This window comes from Curcuma longa, chromosome 1 (genome assembly GCF_044706935.1).
Source record: "Curcuma longa cultivar G26 ecotype Majalengka, Jawa Barat chromosome 1, ITB_CL_G26_1.1, whole genome shotgun sequence".
Taxonomy (NCBI): Eukaryota; Viridiplantae; Streptophyta; class Magnoliopsida; order Zingiberales; family Zingiberaceae; genus Curcuma; species Curcuma longa.
In genome coordinates, this window is record NC_133861.1 from 8,543,776 (window position 1) to 8,560,325 (window position 16,550).

The following is a 16,550-nucleotide window of genomic DNA, read 5'->3' on the forward strand; positions in this document are numbered from 1 at the left end:
AGTTTTAAAACATCAACTGAAAGGATCTCCATGGCAATCCTTAGAGCATAATATCTAATTAAAAATGTTTAAATCAAGAGCATATATAATATCTAATTAAAAATGCAATTATTAAGCTTCAAAGGGAGACCAATCTGTAAGAAGATTTATCAATTGGCAGGGCGGCAAACTATAGATACAGTTAATACAGTTAAGAAACTAATCAGCAGCTCATCCATCAGCTGTACTGAGAGTATGTAGCCTTTGGGTGGCTGCATCACCTTAGTGTCGCTACAAAGCAAAAAAGGTGAGGTCGATCCATTAACAGAACTTCCAATGGTTGTTGCAGTTTACACAAGTAACAAAAGTAGTCATTGGCTCATCGGCAGAACGCGTTTGCATTTGATAGTATGTAGTCTTCCTTTGCCCGCATCGCCCACATTTGAACTGATCAGTCGTCGCTTTAGGAGCCGCTCCTCTCTCACGTTCAAACAGAAACTTCTCCTTTATCTCTTTGTTGGCCTGTTTCCTCTCATCACTCGCCATATCTTCAGTAGACATAGTTACTATTTCCTGTGGCTTCACATGACCAAGGAGAACTCTTCTTCGGAAGTCTTTGTTATTGTTGTCTCTCAAATTGAATATTATAGACCTGTATTTGAATTTTTGAGGACCAGTTGAGAGGCCTAACTTCTCGAAGAGAGCAGATTCCACAGATACAGCTACATGGATAGGATCGCATGCATCGATTTCATCCAGGATGTTCCTCACTTCATCTGATTTGCTTTCAGCTGTTTCCTTAGGAACTCGCAAAAAGGCTTCTGCCATGAGCTCTCGGATCTTATCGCGCACGGGACTGTTACACTTTACCATTGAAGACAGCTTAAGTGAGTCAGTATCCAATCGAGGTTTCTTTGAAAGAGGTTCCATATTCTCATCCTTGGAAAAACCTTCCTTGTTCAATTCTCCACCGTTTGTGTGTCCAACTTCAGTAGAATTGGTCTTCTCTAATTTGACAGACCCTAGTTTGGACACTTCACCATTCTGTTTTACCTGATGTGCCTTGTCAGCTTCAACACATTTCGATTTTGAAACAATGTCGATCTTTGGATTCCTGTCAGCCTTGAGTTTCATTGCTTGCTCAATTTTCTTTTCGACCTTTGGAACAATTTTGCCCCCAGAGACATCAAATTTCTTGTTATTTTTCGATGCCTGCTGAACCACTTGATTCTTCCAGTGCTGAAACAAATCATTTGCCACAGTCCGAATCTCATCCTGGGAATGTTTTCTCAGAAGGCGAAGTTTTTTGCCAACCTGCAATACAAAACTAACTCAAGACTAAACAAACCTAGACGGCGGAAGAATGCAAAATGTTCCAAAAAAAAAAGGAGTATAACAACTAGAAAAATTAAAACATCCATAAACATTCCAATCAAATATAAAAGAAACTATTGTTCAAATAAAGGGAGCTAGTAGTGAAGGCTGAAATGCAAAAGATAAATTGAAAGAGAGAAGAAAATATATTGATGGTTATTCCACTACGTTGGAACTAAATCATGCAATCATCTATTGTTATTTGTCCCCAGAGAAGAAAAATTCAACTAATCCAAATTATGACCTAAATGTGCTTTTTTCTATAACTAGTATCAGATTCAGTGGCCCCAACTGAACGATATCTATGATCTAGGGAAAACATCGCGTTTCTTTCCAATTACTCTCGTCTGATCCACAACAAAATCAGAAAAGTTAATCACCCCACGAATTATTCCAAATCCAAAACTCCCTTTTAGGTCGATACCAAAGAGTGAACCCTGATTGAAAGGCACCAAATCTCTACGACTACAATTGATAAATGACTTTAAAAAACATATAAACATCGAAACTTTCCAAACAAAAAAGGGTCCAAAACAACTGCAGGTACAGTTATCTGGTCAAATTGCAAAAAATGCAAGTCGGGTATGACCGCTTTACCTGGGTGGCGATCAAACTCTTCGTAGTAACCGGTATCTTCTTCAGCCTCCGGAGAGCACTGACACAACGTTCCACCTCAGGGTATTCCCCGCCGTTCTGGGCCTCGTCCGCAGCCTTTTTCGCTGCCCCGAACGTCTCCAAGAGCTCCTCCTCCATCAGGCCAGCCTGATATATAGAAAGGAGAAAGCAATAAGGGAAAGCCATAAGCATGGCCATGGCGCAAAGGATCGAAGAAGAGAGCACACCACCGAACCTTAGAAAGAGAAAGCGGCGAAGAACTGCTTGTTTGCTTCAGGGGGGACGGAGCGCACCACTCGTCGACTTCTCCGACGGGCGTTTCGACGTATTTAAATAGACGAGGAAGATTGTACTATTCCGTGCATCGAACGGTGAAGGGAATTTGTGATGTTTATATAGAGTTGACGCTTTGATATAAAAGTAGGTATAAAATTTTTTTTAAAAATTAATATCTAAAAAGGAGGAACTGTATTAACGAAACTTAACTGAAAAATAAATAAAATCGTAACGAAATTTAACAGAAGATGCGCAAGTTATTCTTTTCAGCACTTGTGTTCGAGTCGATTCGATATGGCTAAGCTCTTGAGATACCACAACGAAATCAAAGGCGTTGACTTCTCAATGTTCTTTCTTTGTCGTCTTTATTTTATTCTAAGTCAACTGTTGCGCTAAAAACGAGTCTCTCTTTTTTGGCTATAATTGCAAATGTATTATTGTTTGCGTACTACTTCTTTCCTGCAGTATCGTTTCACTGTTGTAATCTTGATACTTTTATTCATTCAAAGATACGAACGAGATTACATAGCAAGAGAAACCGAGTAATTTCAGACTGCGCAAACACGAAGTCAGTCAGTATTCAAAGATTGCTTATATATAGACCGAGTCTTCCCGCAGACCCCAAGAACGCGACCAAGTCCTCCCCCCTTCCTGCCCATTCAATACACTACGTCTAGAAAATAAGACTGTTAAGGTTTAAGATGACCTCCTTTTCGCTCTCTACGTATCCAGTTCAAAAAATTCTTATGCTTCGAATCCATTTGTGTGATTCAGTGGCACAAAACAAGTGAGAGGTTCATGGAGGAGATTTTATCTCAAATCCTTGATGCATGCAAGCTTGCTAGAGAACTGGAGAGCAGCCTTCTCCTCTACGTCGATGTTGCATCTGATGCGCATTACCTCTTGCGATCTTGCGAGGAGATTGTTGGCGCCTTCAACAAAGCCGTCCATGGATTGTATGCCATGCAGAGCCAAGCTCCTAGTGTCCAAATGCTCCTCATGAGTGCCAGGGAAGGAACGGGAAATCTTTTATGCACTGGTATTCCAGGACAGATATCACCGGAAAACCAGCCGGCGGTCACAGAGTCTGAAGGTGGCTTGAGCTATCTCAATTCAGGAGCACCAGGTCAGAGAAAGGGCAAGTCTGTGGTGCAAAGATCCTCGAAGAAGAGGTAGAAACTGAGAGCTTGATATCTTAGATCTGGTTCATTAAACCCACTCCAATGCCAATATAGGAAAGCTCAATCGTACCAGTTGCAGGAATGAAGGCATTTCGATAGAGTTGGTGCCAGCCCAGCCTCACATGGAGAATCCTCCTGATGATGGATATACCTGGAAGAAGTATGGTCAGAAAGAGATACTTAATTCGAGGTTTCCAAGGTAAACTAAACCATTTCTTAAGTGTAAAATTCATCGTCGATTTAAAAATCAAAGTAATCTCCATGCATCTTCCTAGTAACGTTTTAATAATATTTTTTCTGCGACAACTTCCATTGCTACATTGCTTTAAGGTCCTAAGACCAAGAATTAAGGCTTTTTTTTGGGGGGCATCTATGATATGATTTTGAAACCAATTAATGAAACGAGCTAAATTACTGATACAAAAGTGATATGAAGTTTGTGCTAATGCAGAAGCTACTATCATTGCACCCATAAACATCACTATGGTTGTCAAGCAAAGAAGAAAGTGCAACGGCTTGATGATTATCCATCAACACTTGAAGTCACCTACTGTGGTGCTCACATCTGCAGCACCTCTCTAACCCCGATCCTGATCCCCAATGAACTGATGTTGAATTCTGCTAGCAATGGCAAGAATGACGAAAATAATAATGACGGCTCACAGGGAGGGCATTTAAGGGCGCAGGCTGCTGTGCAAACAGTAGCATCACGACCCACTTTGATTCAAGATCATAACTGGTTCAACAGGGAGGATAGCAACAGATATACAGAACAGATGCAGGGTGGTGGAGAGGTTGATTGCTCTGTAGCAGAATTTGCAGATGCCATGTTTAATTTAGGGAACAATAGTACCTTTGATGTCATCTTCTCTCAAAGCCAAGGGAAACCGTAGGAGTTAGATACATTTTTTATATACCATCGTAATCTATTGTATGACAATTGCTTGAATTAATTCTTTATTTATGTGAAATTCCATACTAACTAGAGGCACGGAGGTCTTTTAACTTGCTTTTTTCCCTTGCACTGAGTGCCTGAATCTAACTTTGTGCAATTATTTTATCAATGATACTGAACTCCAAATTTAATTTTGTCATATGGATGAAGTTCTCAGCATTACACAATTGTACTCTTTATTTCTTTAACGAAGAAGACATACAAAAATGCACTAGTTCATGTTTACCATAATTTATAAGATGATAGTTTCTCTAATCAACTGCTTTCTTTACTGCTCTTCAAGTAGATTGACTTAGTTTCTCAATTATAATTTTGGAACTTCATATGCTTAATCTGTTTTTGTGAAGAACTCAATTACACAAAAGCTTTGCTATTGCCTATTGGAATAAGGAGAATCGATAGCAGCAGCTTTAACTGAACTAGACCAGTCAAACAAGTTAGAGGTTAAGTACATAATTGTTGGTGATAAAAAAACACTAAAACTTATTGTGCTGTTGGAGCTATGCTTTACAAATTTCAGGAATACTATTTTCATGCTGAAAAGTTATATAAATTAATATAAAATTCAAAACTAAAAGAGATTGAATCCAATCATTACCACAGGATTCTCTCAAGACATGCAGCATTCAAAATATGCTCCAATGATGCCATTCCACTCTTTTGCTTAATAGAAACCACATTTGCAGCTCATGGAAGTTTGTGTATCATGCAGTTCCATAGTTCTAGAAGATCAAGTTTGAGTGAACGTCTATATAATCTGAATGACCTGCTTTCTATTTCTTTCGACATTGTTAATTGACATCCATTTTTGTCCTTCTCAGCAGTGCTGAGTATGCTTCTTGGACATTGATATGAACCATGTAATCATACTAAATAATTCATCCTGTCTTATTCCCATCGAATATCTCAAGGGTTCATAATTAGATACCAATCATGTATCTGCTAACTGCAGAGTTTAGATAATTCCCCACCAATTTGGAATAAAAGTAACATTTTGTTTCAGTACTGGGCATACGACTCTTTGAAGTAGCTTTAGTAGACAATGGAAAATCAAGTGAAGAGACGACATCAAGAAGCCACTAAATTGACCGAGAAAGCCACCATTACAGAACCCAAGGTATCATAAACTGGATCTTAACTCATCATAAAATCTTCAACTTATAAAAACCAAAAATCCATACTTTAATGCAGCAAGCACAATCTCCTGAATTCCCAAAACAATGCATCAAATTTATAGGACGTACCTACAGCGCGATCTGCGGGCATCCGATTTCCTCCTCTCGCCTTCATTTTGCATGCTGCAAAACATCCAAAGAGCAAAGGATCCATGGCGGTCTGAACGGTGTAGCCGGGAACCACGAGTCGTCTGCCGCCATTTCGAGTCCATGGCGAAGCGGGCGATGAAGGATTTGGGATGGGTGCGGAAGGCGGTTTGCTCTGTACCTAGGGCGGCGCTGTTGGGCAGCGAATCGAGCAACGACTTGGGCAGCGACTCGAGCAACGAATCGAGGCAAATTTTATGTACCCGGATTTAAAATAAAGCCAATAATTTTTTTAGTTATTAATTTAATTAATTAAGAAACATTGTAATTAGACGAATTAAGGACTAATCACACTCGTGCATTTGAAGATGGATTACACAATTACACAGAACATCCTAGCTCCCTCCATTAAAGGGCTTTTGCACGCCTTCAAAGCTTTGAACGAGAGGATCGGAGGGGAAAAAAAAACAAGCTACCAAGAACATTCATGCATGGATTTGATTCTAATTATAATTCATTAAGGGAAATTAAGTGAATATAATTAATCATCCATATCTTCTTCACTGTCTTCTTCAAAGAAACAACTGACGGCACGCTGCACAGCTTCCTTCACCACCTGCGCTTCCATGCCTTGTGCCTGATTAATCATTCGATCAAACAAACTTTTAAAACCTTTTTTAAAGTATTAAGGATTAATTAACTAAATAATTAATTAAAAGTATGTTAATTACTTCTCTTCCAATAGCTACTACTACTAGACGAAATGGATCAGTGCAGGAGGCCTTTGCTTCCACCACATGAAGACCCAACTCCTCAAACGCGTCCAGAACTGAAGCAAGCAGTCCTGTGCAGCTCTTCTCTGAGTACACGTTGATCAGAAATCCTTCCTCTAGGGTTTCAACAATCACCTTTAATCATTCTTACAATAAAAACAATCAATAATAATATCACATCAAATCAGGAAAAAGTAGAGAACGAATAACACAGGAGAAATAGATGATCACCTGAGGCGATCGCGAACACAAGGGGCTGTTACTGTTTTGCAGTGCTTGGGTTTGTGCGCATGCAGATTCTTGTTTCAATCTTCCAACTTTTTGCTTCAGATCTTGGATGTATTTTGAGGCATCTAATATGATCGACGACTTTCTGAGCTGCCATATATACTAGATAACATCAATCATACACACAAACTCTGAAATAGTGAAATAGATATGGTGTACGTGATATATATTAATTACTGCATGAGAGTCGGTGAGCGAGCGAAGGAGTTGCAGCTTCTCGTGGAGCGCGGCTCTCTTCTGCTCCCTCGAGACCATCTCCCAGCAGTGATCTCGATCTCCGATCTCCGATCCCGCTATTACTATGGAAACTAGAAGAGCTGGATAATAGAGACTTATAAAGAGAGAGGAGCTACTGCGCGCCACAAAACTTACCTGAAAACATTATTTAGCATTGCCGAATTATGCATGATCGTCAAATGTCCAAACCGCCCTTGTTCTTCTTAATCTCTGATATACAACATCCAAACTGTTCTTCCTGCTCATCGACGTTGTCGTTTATTAAGCGCATCTTAAAATGACATGGCTAATCATGAAGCAGTACTGTTCAGTGCAAGCATTCCAGCAGATGATCCAAACCCCGACAGCTTTATATGCTTTAATTACAGCTCCGCAATCATTAATCTCTGGAGACGATTATATATATCGTTGTAATTGTTTGTGCAGTTTAGGTACAGGGCTAGTTCTGGAGCGAGGTTGGGTGTGAGCGTGACATGCATGGGCATGGAATATGTGGGGGGTGGCTCGTGAGGGTGTGGGGAGCAGCAGCAACGACAGTGTTGGAATAAGGAGAGGGGCAAAGCATCCAAAAGCTTCCCTCACGGGGAGGATTTACAGTTTGTCGGATTCTGCACATTCCGGTTTTATCGCGGTCCCGGTCCCAGTCCCAGCCCCAGCGAGCCAGGTGTGTCAATTAATTAATTCGCCCTGTGACACCGAACTAAGCCGATCGAGTCATTATTGTCCGGATCTACATGCAATTTGATCATCCTATCCATATCGCCTTTTTTTTACGGCGAGCGGTAGAGTCAAATTTTATAATATTTAAATCTATTTAATAAAATAATCAAGAGCATTATTTGGGACGAACGCTCCCACATTTGCAGAAGAGATGGCCGGCCGGTTTCGCTGACATGCACGCAGAGTACAAGAGCATTATTCATTTCAACAAGTGAAAGATGCATTCAATTCATTTCAACATAATTGACATGCATTGCTGACGACTCGTACGTCTCCAAGTCCCTCCAGGGTAAGTTGCCTTTGCGAAGTTTGACAGTTTGACGTCGTCGTCTACCTCGCCTTCTTCACCATTAACACTCACCAGGACTTCGATTAACTACCTGCCAAGCTAGCACCGAACACGTACCCAGTACTTTGGTTAGACTACATGCACCGGATCACATGCGTGCGTTCCCTTTCCTAATCATCACAATCCAACAAAGCATACGTACCTGGCTCTTGTCCCTTACCGCACTGCATGCGACCCACTTTGTGTTGCATCAGTTGCCCAGGCCAGTTGGACCTCTCAGCACTTTCACTCAGCAGCCACACTTCTTTGGGAATTTTTCCATCCTTAGTCATTCATCGGTGCAAATTTTAAACGAATATTTTATTATTTCTAAAATTATATCTTTTAGCAAAATACACACGGACACAGGTCTGTTTGTTTGATCATTAGGTGTGAATTTTGTGAGTATCCCCAACTCATTGCAGTTCTTTATTATCTATATATATATATACAGCTCCAACTTCATCGGAAAGCAACTCGACAAGTTTCGAGAGAAAAAATATATGATAGATATTATGTGGATTGGTCACATGAGTTTGGAACGAATGGAAGTACAGGATCACATGCAGTGGCAAACAAACAAGAGCAAGTTTATCGATGTACCCTACATATGGATGTCTCGTTCACTTGCAGTCGTCTTCGTAACCATTGCAGTCGCACCAAAGTAGATAATGTTATTGACAAATACGAAACAGTCGAATTTGGTCGATCGAGACACTCCAGCCCTGCCTGAAACTAGCTAGTGAAAATTATTCAAATTCTATGGAATCATTCAGGCCCAATCTTGTGCCCAAAACTTGGTATTTCACCAAATTAAACATGTTTATTTGCCTTAAAACAAGTTTGGTATTTCACCAAAATTAAACATGTTTATTTAAACATGCATCCACAATGGCTAAAAATTACAAATTTGGATGACCCGAGCACAGGGCGATTAAGTTGAAAGGGAGGTAACATAAAATCTTTGGTTTTAGAATTGGAATAACAAAACAACATAGTTTAGTGAGCACTTTAAGCATGTCTTATAATAGTTCCAAATTCAATAATTAACAAACCACGGTTTCTTTACCACCAAAACATAAACATTGTCAAATCCGATACATTGTGCAAAAACAGAGGGTAACCATTAGATCAGATCCATGATTGATGCATTGTCGAAGCACTAATGGCGAACGTAGAGTTTACCGACGACATGTAGAAGGGCAACAACAGCAATAAATCCAATGCTCATAAAGAGAACAGTGTTGGGAGACATCCTGGCACCAGCAGCATCATCAGTGTAGAACTGGAGCATAGTACTGGCACCTCCTCCGGTAGCTGCACTGCCGCCGCCTGCTGTTCTCCGCCTCCGTAAACTTGCAGCTGCTGCTGCACTTCCTCTGGGTGGACCTCCAGCATTAGCCACCATTTTGACTGTCGTATGATCAAAATATATATTAATCCAAATTACAATGAACTATGCCAATTTGATAGAACACAATCATATATTGTGAATGAAAAAAAGAAATAAATTCTATCAAAAAACAAATTCAAGCAGTTAAAATTAGACACAACCTACTAATTAAACTAAATCCATAGAAAATAAAATTCAATCATCATTATGACAGGTTACGTGATAAAATAGGAAAAGTCACAGAAATCATAGATATAAAATGAAACAAACAGTACATATGATATTTTTAATCAAAGTGAGATAGAGGAAGCTATATTTTATTTGCTTATAAACCATGAAGAGTATGAGCCATTTAATACATTATGCTATTAAATAGTGATTACAATATTTTTCATAGTTTAGAAAGCAAACAATTATTCAAGACAGGAATCTTAAAATTATTTTATTATTTTTCAACTAAACCCTACGATTGATTATTTGATTTACAATTTGAAACTTCATCAAAGTGAGCCATGCATGATCCTCAACTTGACAGCTTTGGGGGGAAAAGCCAGGACTAAGAGTTTATTAAAACAGAAGAAAAAGAAACAAATAGGAGCAGTTGCATTTAGAACGCATTTACTTTGTTTATCCATTACTTAAATCACATATATAAATGCTTGTAACAAGGTAGCATTTGTGAGAAAAGAAATATAAGATCCCAATTTTAGCCTAAAATGCCTCAATTACTAATGAAAAAGTAAATATAGATGAGAAAATCCTAGAGAGCGTGTTTATATGAATTTTAATTGATCCACAAACTGTATTATACATGCTAGTGAGTACCAGGTCTTACATGCTCGAGCAACAACTAATGCCCCATGACAATTAGGGCAGGAAGGGTGCAATAATCGTCATGAAAAAGCCAGTAAAACTAGCTTTCAAGAATTTCCAGGTAGGTAAATACATAATCTCCAAGAATGTATTCATCAGCCGTTGAGTTGACCACAAGATTCACATGAATTGTTGATCTATGAAATTACCAGTTCCCAATGGTTTCTACTAATGGAAGAGCAGATCAAGCAATAAAGCGTCATCGAAAAGCATATGAAGCTGCAGGATCTTTTCAGAATTGAAATTCCACTATAGAATCGAGCATGCAAATCGAACTTTCACGAGGTGAGTTAAATATATATATCTTCTCACATAACTCTACAGAAATTGACTAATAGAACCGAACATCTCAAGAGATCCATCAACTCCAGATAAGAGCAAGCAGCAATCTTAGGTCGAAATATCCCGTGCAAAAAGCATCCACCAATCGAGGAGGAACCGAACAAACAAAGGGAGATAAAAAAAAAAGGATCCACAATGGACGCATGCGAATGTAATCAAATCATACCTTCTGTAAACGTACAGAATCTAGGGTTTGCGAGGAGAAACTGGAAAGCTGTCGCCGATGTCGAAGGGGAAAGAACCGATCTACCGTCTTCGCTGTGCTCTAAACGTTGTCGATCGGACCTCTCTTATTCAAATGGGCCTCCAACATGAATTTGTTGGGCCTAAGGGCCATCTGCAAGCCCAAATTTTCTCCCTGGTTCATTCCCTCAGAAGCAAAACGCTTCCTCTTTTTTTTCCACTCAAATATAAATTCGAAAATTTCTTTTATCTTTTTATTATTATTATTATTTTTTTCCTATCCATTCACTTTCTCGATAGGGTACAAAATCCGGCATCGCAAAACTTTGACTTTAACATCACCAAAGTCAACCCTAAATGTCAACAGCATGCACTATTCTTCGGTGGTTGTACGTCCTTGTTCAGGCCTTCCAATAAATGTTGGGCGCTCCGTTCCTTGTCTTTATTGATGCTCAATATATTATATATGATCGAAACAGAAAATTTTCTTATACTTCAAAACATAATATAATTTTACATATTAATATGACAAAAAATTAAAAAAAGGGAAATTGAAATGATATCAAAAGTTGATTTAATTGTTTTTTTTTAATAAATATTCAAATGAAACTAATTGCATATCGTGGTAGGTAGAGGAACATGTATTTTTCCTCAATTTATTTAGTTGATAGGAACGGAGAAAGGAAAAGGGATTATCACACTAGATTTATGTGAGAACAAAAATTATATACCTCAAGTTGTTAATTAAATTAATAAAAAAATAACTGAAAATTTGTAGAAATGGTGACACATTATATGATTACTGAAATAATGTTTAAAAATTATATAATAGATTTTGACATTAAAATTTGCATTATAATTGGTCAAAGAAGAATTAATCAATTTTGTAACTCTTCTCAGTATAATTAATCTAATTATGCAAGCTTTTGATCAACGTAAAAAAAAAGACATACTTGAATAATGTTTTAAATCTGCAATAAAATGGACACCTATTCTGTCCTCACATTGCATTCAATTCAAGGTGGCTGCAACACCTAATCTGTCCTCATAAGAGCATATATAATTCAACATGTTAAAAGATCTAAATCAAAATAGCATAGCCACATATCCATTTAAATAAATCAAACGACCGTATCTACTCGTTCATATCCATTCTAGTAGTCATCTCCCATTTGTTTGGAAGCAAAATATCAGTTCCAGCAGTTTTGGAAGTTTCCATTTTTGCTACAAGGATCCAATCCGTCGTATATTAAAGTAATTTAGAAAGATCCGCCATGGATGTCGGATTCGGCGACACAACCCATTAGATACGGCATTTGCCATGTAATGATGATAACTTTGTTTTCGCTCCGGTATAATGTTTCCGAGTAATCAAGCTACTTTTTCAGCTTCAGGCCCACGCCCTTTAACTGACTGCAAAATTCCTGCCAACCTCTTAAAACCTTGAAGTAATTGATTGAGACCACCATCATGGCAGCAAAGGGGGAAAAAATTAGCATAAATTGCCATGGCTGATACGTCCTGCACCTCCTCATCCTTCTAATGGTTGTGTTGCTCGTGATCTGCTGGCACAGGAAACTCAGCATGATCCTCTTGATTCAGCAAAACCAAGGTACTGCTGCGAATCTGTCTCTACCTCTCTCCTTTTTTGTCACAAATAAAAGGTAGATTCTTAGGGTTTGGTGAAAATATATGTCCTATCAGCGTCCCTGCTGTTGTTTTTGGCCACTGCGCATTAGGTTTTCCACCTCAATTGTTTTGTGGAAATTGATGTGTGTTTGTTTTTCTCCTCTTCTTGCAGAGAATGATGGGGGTTTGTGAATGATTCCCCTTTTGCTCAGAGGATGTTTTTTCTTTTCTTTCTTTGAGAAGATGAATCTTTGATCCCCTTCTGCCCCCACAAGAGATTTCAGGTGAGCCTACTCTTCTATTCCATGATTTTGGGGGCCGTAGTTTCTGGTTTTTCTTAATTCTCTTTGCGTTTGGTTTGACTGTGTGATGTTTGCAAAAAATAAAAAATATATATATAATTTTTATTTTTGCTTTGAAGGTTGAAGATGTGGTTTAGTTGAAAGAAATAGGAATTGAATTTCAGAGATGAAATTTCTAGGATGAATCTTGCAGAATTTGACAGGTTTTCATTGGATACTTACTATATTTGGTTTAGAACAAATTTGATAATGGAACTCTTTGTTTTTTTGGGGGGATTTATCAGAGTACAAGTAAAATAAGAAGATTGCAAGAACAACTGGTAACAAGGATAAATATTGTGGAGAGGCCATGAAAACAGATTTGAGGCAAAAAATACTTGAAAGCAGTCTCGACTTGTGTGGAACACCTAAGGAATTGAAAAAAAATGAGCAGAACACTCAAAAGGGGCTCAATTGATCTGATTAAAAAACAACTTTGAGATAATTATTGGTAGATGAAATTGCTCTAGTTTGCGAATAGAGTGGTGAAGGTTAAGAAGTTCTGCCTTGTTGTTACCACAGTTTTTTGTGTTGGTTTTTGGGCCAAAACATTGAATCATTTTGGCATCTTCCTTCTCTAAGGGACTCTTACTAATTTTAAAATTGAGCTATCTGTATGAAAAGAGAGATGATTTTGATTTTACCAACTGTAGGTTGCTTTCTTCATGCCAATCTTGTGCTGATTAGTTTTTTTTTATCAGTTATACAAATGAAAACAAAAAAGTGGTTATTTGGGTGACTCTTGCTCTTTGTTCACTATTTCAGAAGAAGAAATCAGACACAAGCGCTAGATGAGTTCACCTGAGAACGGCGAGTGCGTAACCGATACGAAAGAGGATGTGCCTGATTCAAGAACGAGGCTTAATGGCGAGTGCATAACCGATACGAAAGAGGACGTGCCTGATTCAAGAACGAGGCTTATGGATTACATTCCCATCTACATACCCGCAGTCGAACAGGAGCTAGTGAATCAAAATCACTCAGAGAAAAGATTCCTAGATTTTCTGAGAGCTCAGCCATCCACAGATTGGTTCTTTACCCGTCGTCGTTTCCGTGTACCATTTGTTCGAAAAATAGACTGGAGAGCATTGATTAGATACTTCAAGAAGTGGATAAAGAACCCAGAGAACATTGCTCTTGTTATCTGGTTGATGTTTGTTGCAGCTGGTCTCTTCATGCTGTTTCTTGTTATCATAGGAAGTCTAAATAAAGTCATACAAAGTAGCACCAAAAGAAAGAAATGGATTGAGATCATCAATCAAATTCTCAATGCCCTTTTCACAATCATGTGCATATATCAGCACCCCAGATTGTTCCATCATTTGGTGCTTTTGTGCCGATGGAGGTTACCGGACAGAGTGGAAATACGGGCAGGCTACTGCAAGGATGGATCTCGAAGAGCTCACGAAAGGGCTCACATAATGCTAGTTGTCATCCTCCTCCACATAACTGTCTTTGCCCAATATGTGCTCTGTGGCCTTTACTGGGGATATTCGAGGAAGGATAGGCCAGACTGGGCTGTTAACCTGTGTACAGGCATCGGTATCGCAGCTCCAGCAATTGCCGGTGTTTACACAGTTTTCGGCCCGATAGGAAGAAAGTCTGATGAACCTCCAGAACCTCAAAATCAAGTAGCTACTGCCACACAAGAAGTTCAATCCGAGCTTGTGATTTATAACAGAAGAGTAGTTGTGACCAATCCTGAGTGGATTGGGGGGCTCTTCGACTGTTGGGATGATAGAACAGTTTGTTTGGCCTCATTCTTTTGCACATGTTGTGTGTTCGGATGGAACATGGAGCGACTTGGACTCGGTAATATGTATCTTCATATAGTCACCTTCTTACTTCTAATCGTGGCTCCTCTAATGGTCTTCAGCGTTTCTGCCCTCAATGTCGAGAACTACACGATCAGGGACATCGTCGGAGTAAGTGGCATTTTACTTGGTGTTTTTGGGCTACTTTACGGTGGCATTTGGAGGACCCAGATGAGGAAAAGATTCAAACTTCCTGCAAATCCCTTCTGCTGTGGCTATCCAGCAGTTACAGATTCATTGCAGTGGCTCTTCTGTTGGTCCTGTTCTTTAGCTCAGGAGGTGAGAACTGGAAACTTTTATGACATTGAAGAAGATAGCTTTTGTAAAGAGGCGAAAAGTGAGGACAGAGTTTTGGTGCCTCTGCCAAGGGAAGCTGGATCAGATTTTATGGTTACATCGAACGGGAAGCTTCTTCTTAGGAGCTTTTCTTGTCCAGCCACACTTGATCCTCCAAGTCTGCAACTGCAAGGTGGTGATGACCAATTGAAGGACAACATCTCAACTCACTTGAGATCTTCCACTCTTCATGTTATGGCTCCACCTCTTCCAGTAGTACTGATGCAAATAGATGAGGCCTAGTTAGCAAGGGACATACTTTTCGATAGTAAACATCTATAACGTAGAGTACTTTGAACTCTTTCTAAATTCTTGAATCTATCTTGAGAGGCAGATCTTTTAATCTTCAGCAAAATTCTTTTGTAATGTGATACTTTAAAGTTTAAATAGAGCAAATGCTTAGCTTCATGTATCTTTCATACTGGAAACAGAACTTGAACAGGCCTGCAAGTGTAACTTGATTTTGGTGGTACATTAGTAGCTAGAGAATAAATGAGAACATTCAAGTTGACAACATCCTGGAAATTCTTACAGTCGTTTTATATGACAAATAAAATAGTTTTAGCAATATTCTGAATCATTTAGAGTTAAGATTATGAGAGAGAGATCCATAAAAACTAAACTTACTGTATCTATTGAATGAAGATAATTAAGGGGTTTTGGCAAATATTATCAAGGCATATATCTTCTCTGTAATTATAAATTAGTTAGCTGCATGCCTTTCGACAAAGATATAATGAAACTCTTTATTAGTTCTGTAAGGAAAGTTCTTGGAGCCTTCCTCTCATTAATTTGCTATTAAATATATAGCTATCGCTCACCAATTAAATTATCTTCAAACTATTTTAACCTAAGTTTTTAGGTAACGAAAATGAAAGTGATCGTTTTCAACATATTATATATAATAAAAAATATATATATTTTTGCTTGGTACGACTCCGTAGGCGTCATCTTACATATATGCCTTACAAATTAAATAATAATTCAGTTTAATTTAATCAATAATTTCAAAGCTGATGGAAATCATGCCGTACTTGTGGTGTTCCTTTACGTGATGCCAAAACATGGGTGACATGCACTGATGCACGCATGCATCATCAAAATTAATAATAGTATTGGAAATTAATTAATATTCTAAACAATAATTAATATATTATATATGTGTGTGTTATTTCATAATTATTTCACAATGCGTGATGCAGATCGTTGTCAATTGCATGCATGAAGTGATCAAGCGGTTTATTTATGATATTTATTAGTGTTTTAATTAAAGATCTCGTTTTGCTTATTTATTTGTAGTTTTTCCCTCGTAAAATGTTAATTACTAGTTAAGTGTCAATCTATCAGTTTTATCGACTTTTGTGTGTGTGTGTGTGAATGTTTTTAAAAAAAAAAAGTATATAAGGGATGAATTCAACCATGAATTCTCAAGAATTATTCAAGCATAATTGATATAATTTTTTTTTGATATTCAAGATTTTTTTTTTGTTGCTAACAATATAACACTACCTCACATGAATAAACACATATTTTAAAGCCTTCATTATATTAGAATGGATTATAAATGTACTAAATGATACGTACTATATTTTATAGAGCCGCATTTAGTTATATATACACTATAATTTTATTTATTCATATACATTGTCCT

The 16,550-nt window shown here is 38.2% G+C and overlaps 5 protein-coding genes across 5 annotated transcripts; 2 read left to right on the plus strand and 3 right to left on the minus strand.

Moving 5' to 3' along the window:
• Window positions 1-300: 300 nt before the first annotated feature.
• On the minus strand, window positions 301-2,106 carry LOC141841062 (transcription elongation factor TFIIS-like). The gene is made up of 2 exons (XM_074729190.1): window positions 1,951-2,106; window positions 301-1,293 (listed from the first exon to the last, which is right to left on the minus strand). The coding sequence occupies exons 1-2, from the start codon at window positions 2,104-2,106 to the stop codon at window positions 301-303; spliced, it is 1,149 nt and encodes a 382-aa protein (XP_074585291.1).
• Window positions 2,107-3,042: 936 nt separating this feature from the next.
• LOC141823633 (WRKY transcription factor 55-like) lies at window positions 3,043-4,318 on the plus strand. Its single transcript, XM_074710918.1, has 3 exons — window positions 3,043-3,370; window positions 3,480-3,624; window positions 3,877-4,318. Exons 1-3 carry the CDS (start codon window positions 3,043-3,045, stop codon window positions 4,316-4,318), a joined length of 915 nt encoding a protein of 304 aa, XP_074567019.1.
• A 1,808-nt stretch (window positions 4,319-6,126) lies between these two features.
• On the minus strand, window positions 6,127-6,977 carry LOC141841073 (uncharacterized). The gene is made up of 4 exons (XM_074729200.1): window positions 6,881-6,977; window positions 6,647-6,793; window positions 6,374-6,550; window positions 6,127-6,279 (listed from the first exon to the last, which is right to left on the minus strand). The coding sequence occupies exons 1-4, from the start codon at window positions 6,956-6,958 to the stop codon at window positions 6,184-6,186; spliced, it is 498 nt and encodes a 165-aa protein (XP_074585301.1). The 5' UTR covers window positions 6,959-6,977; the 3' UTR covers window positions 6,127-6,183.
• Window positions 6,978-9,031: 2,054 nt separating this feature from the next.
• LOC141840651 (protein transport protein Sec61 subunit beta-like) lies at window positions 9,032-10,845 on the minus strand. Its single transcript, XM_074728702.1, has 2 exons — window positions 10,763-10,845; window positions 9,032-9,401 (listed from the first exon to the last, which is right to left on the minus strand). Exon 2 carries the CDS (start codon window positions 9,394-9,396, stop codon window positions 9,151-9,153), a length of 246 nt encoding a protein of 81 aa, XP_074584803.1. The 5' UTR covers window positions 9,397-9,401; window positions 10,763-10,845; the 3' UTR covers window positions 9,032-9,150.
• A 1,399-nt stretch (window positions 10,846-12,244) lies between these two features.
• Window positions 12,245-15,390, plus strand: LOC141836770 (uncharacterized). Its single transcript, XM_074724297.1, has 3 exons — window positions 12,245-12,391; window positions 12,581-12,692; window positions 13,515-15,390. The coding sequence occupies exon 3, from the start codon at window positions 13,541-13,543 to the stop codon at window positions 15,140-15,142; it is 1,602 nt and encodes a 533-aa protein (XP_074580398.1). The 5' UTR covers window positions 12,245-12,391; window positions 12,581-12,692; window positions 13,515-13,540; the 3' UTR covers window positions 15,143-15,390.
• The last annotated feature ends 1,160 nt before the right edge of the window (window positions 15,391-16,550 follow it).

What these genes read in the sequence shown, in the direction of transcription:
- LOC141841062 (XM_074729190.1), bottom strand. Translation starts at nt 2,106, where the DNA reads ATGGAGGAGGAGCTCTTGGAGACGTTCGGGGCAGCGAAAAAGGCTGCG. An exon ending in AGAGTTTGATCGCCACCCAG is followed by an intron (nt 1,294 to 1,950) that starts GTAAAGCGGTCA and finishes TTTGTATTGCAG; the next exon opens with GTTGGCAAAAAACTTCGCCT.
- LOC141823633 (XM_074710918.1), top strand. Translation starts at nt 3,043, where the DNA reads ATGGAGGAGATTTTATCTCAAATCCTTGATGCATGCAAGCTTGCTAGA. An exon ending in TCTCAATTCAGGAGCACCAG is followed by an intron (nt 3,371 to 3,479) that starts GTCAGAGAAAGG and finishes ATGCCAATATAG; the next exon opens with GAAAGCTCAATCGTACCAGT. An exon ending in CTTAATTCGAGGTTTCCAAG is followed by an intron (nt 3,625 to 3,876) that starts GTAAACTAAACC and finishes GTGCTAATGCAG; the next exon opens with AAGCTACTATCATTGCACCC.
- LOC141841073 (XM_074729200.1), bottom strand. Translation starts at nt 6,958, where the DNA reads ATGGTCTCGAGGGAGCAGAAGAGAGCCGCGCTCCACGAGAAGCTGCAA. An exon ending in CGCTCACCGACTCTCATGCA is followed by an intron (nt 6,794 to 6,880) that starts GTAATTAATATA and finishes TATATATGGCAG; the next exon opens with CTCAGAAAGTCGTCGATCAT. An exon ending in TGTGTTCGCGATCGCCTCAG is followed by an intron (nt 6,551 to 6,646) that starts GTGATCATCTAT and finishes GAATGATTAAAG; the next exon opens with GTGATTGTTGAAACCCTAGA.
- LOC141840651 (XM_074728702.1), bottom strand. Translation starts at nt 9,396, where the DNA reads ATGGTGGCTAATGCTGGAGGTCCACCCAGAGGAAGTGCAGCAGCAGCT.
- LOC141836770 (XM_074724297.1), top strand. Translation starts at nt 13,541, where the DNA reads ATGAGTTCACCTGAGAACGGCGAGTGCGTAACCGATACGAAAGAGGAT.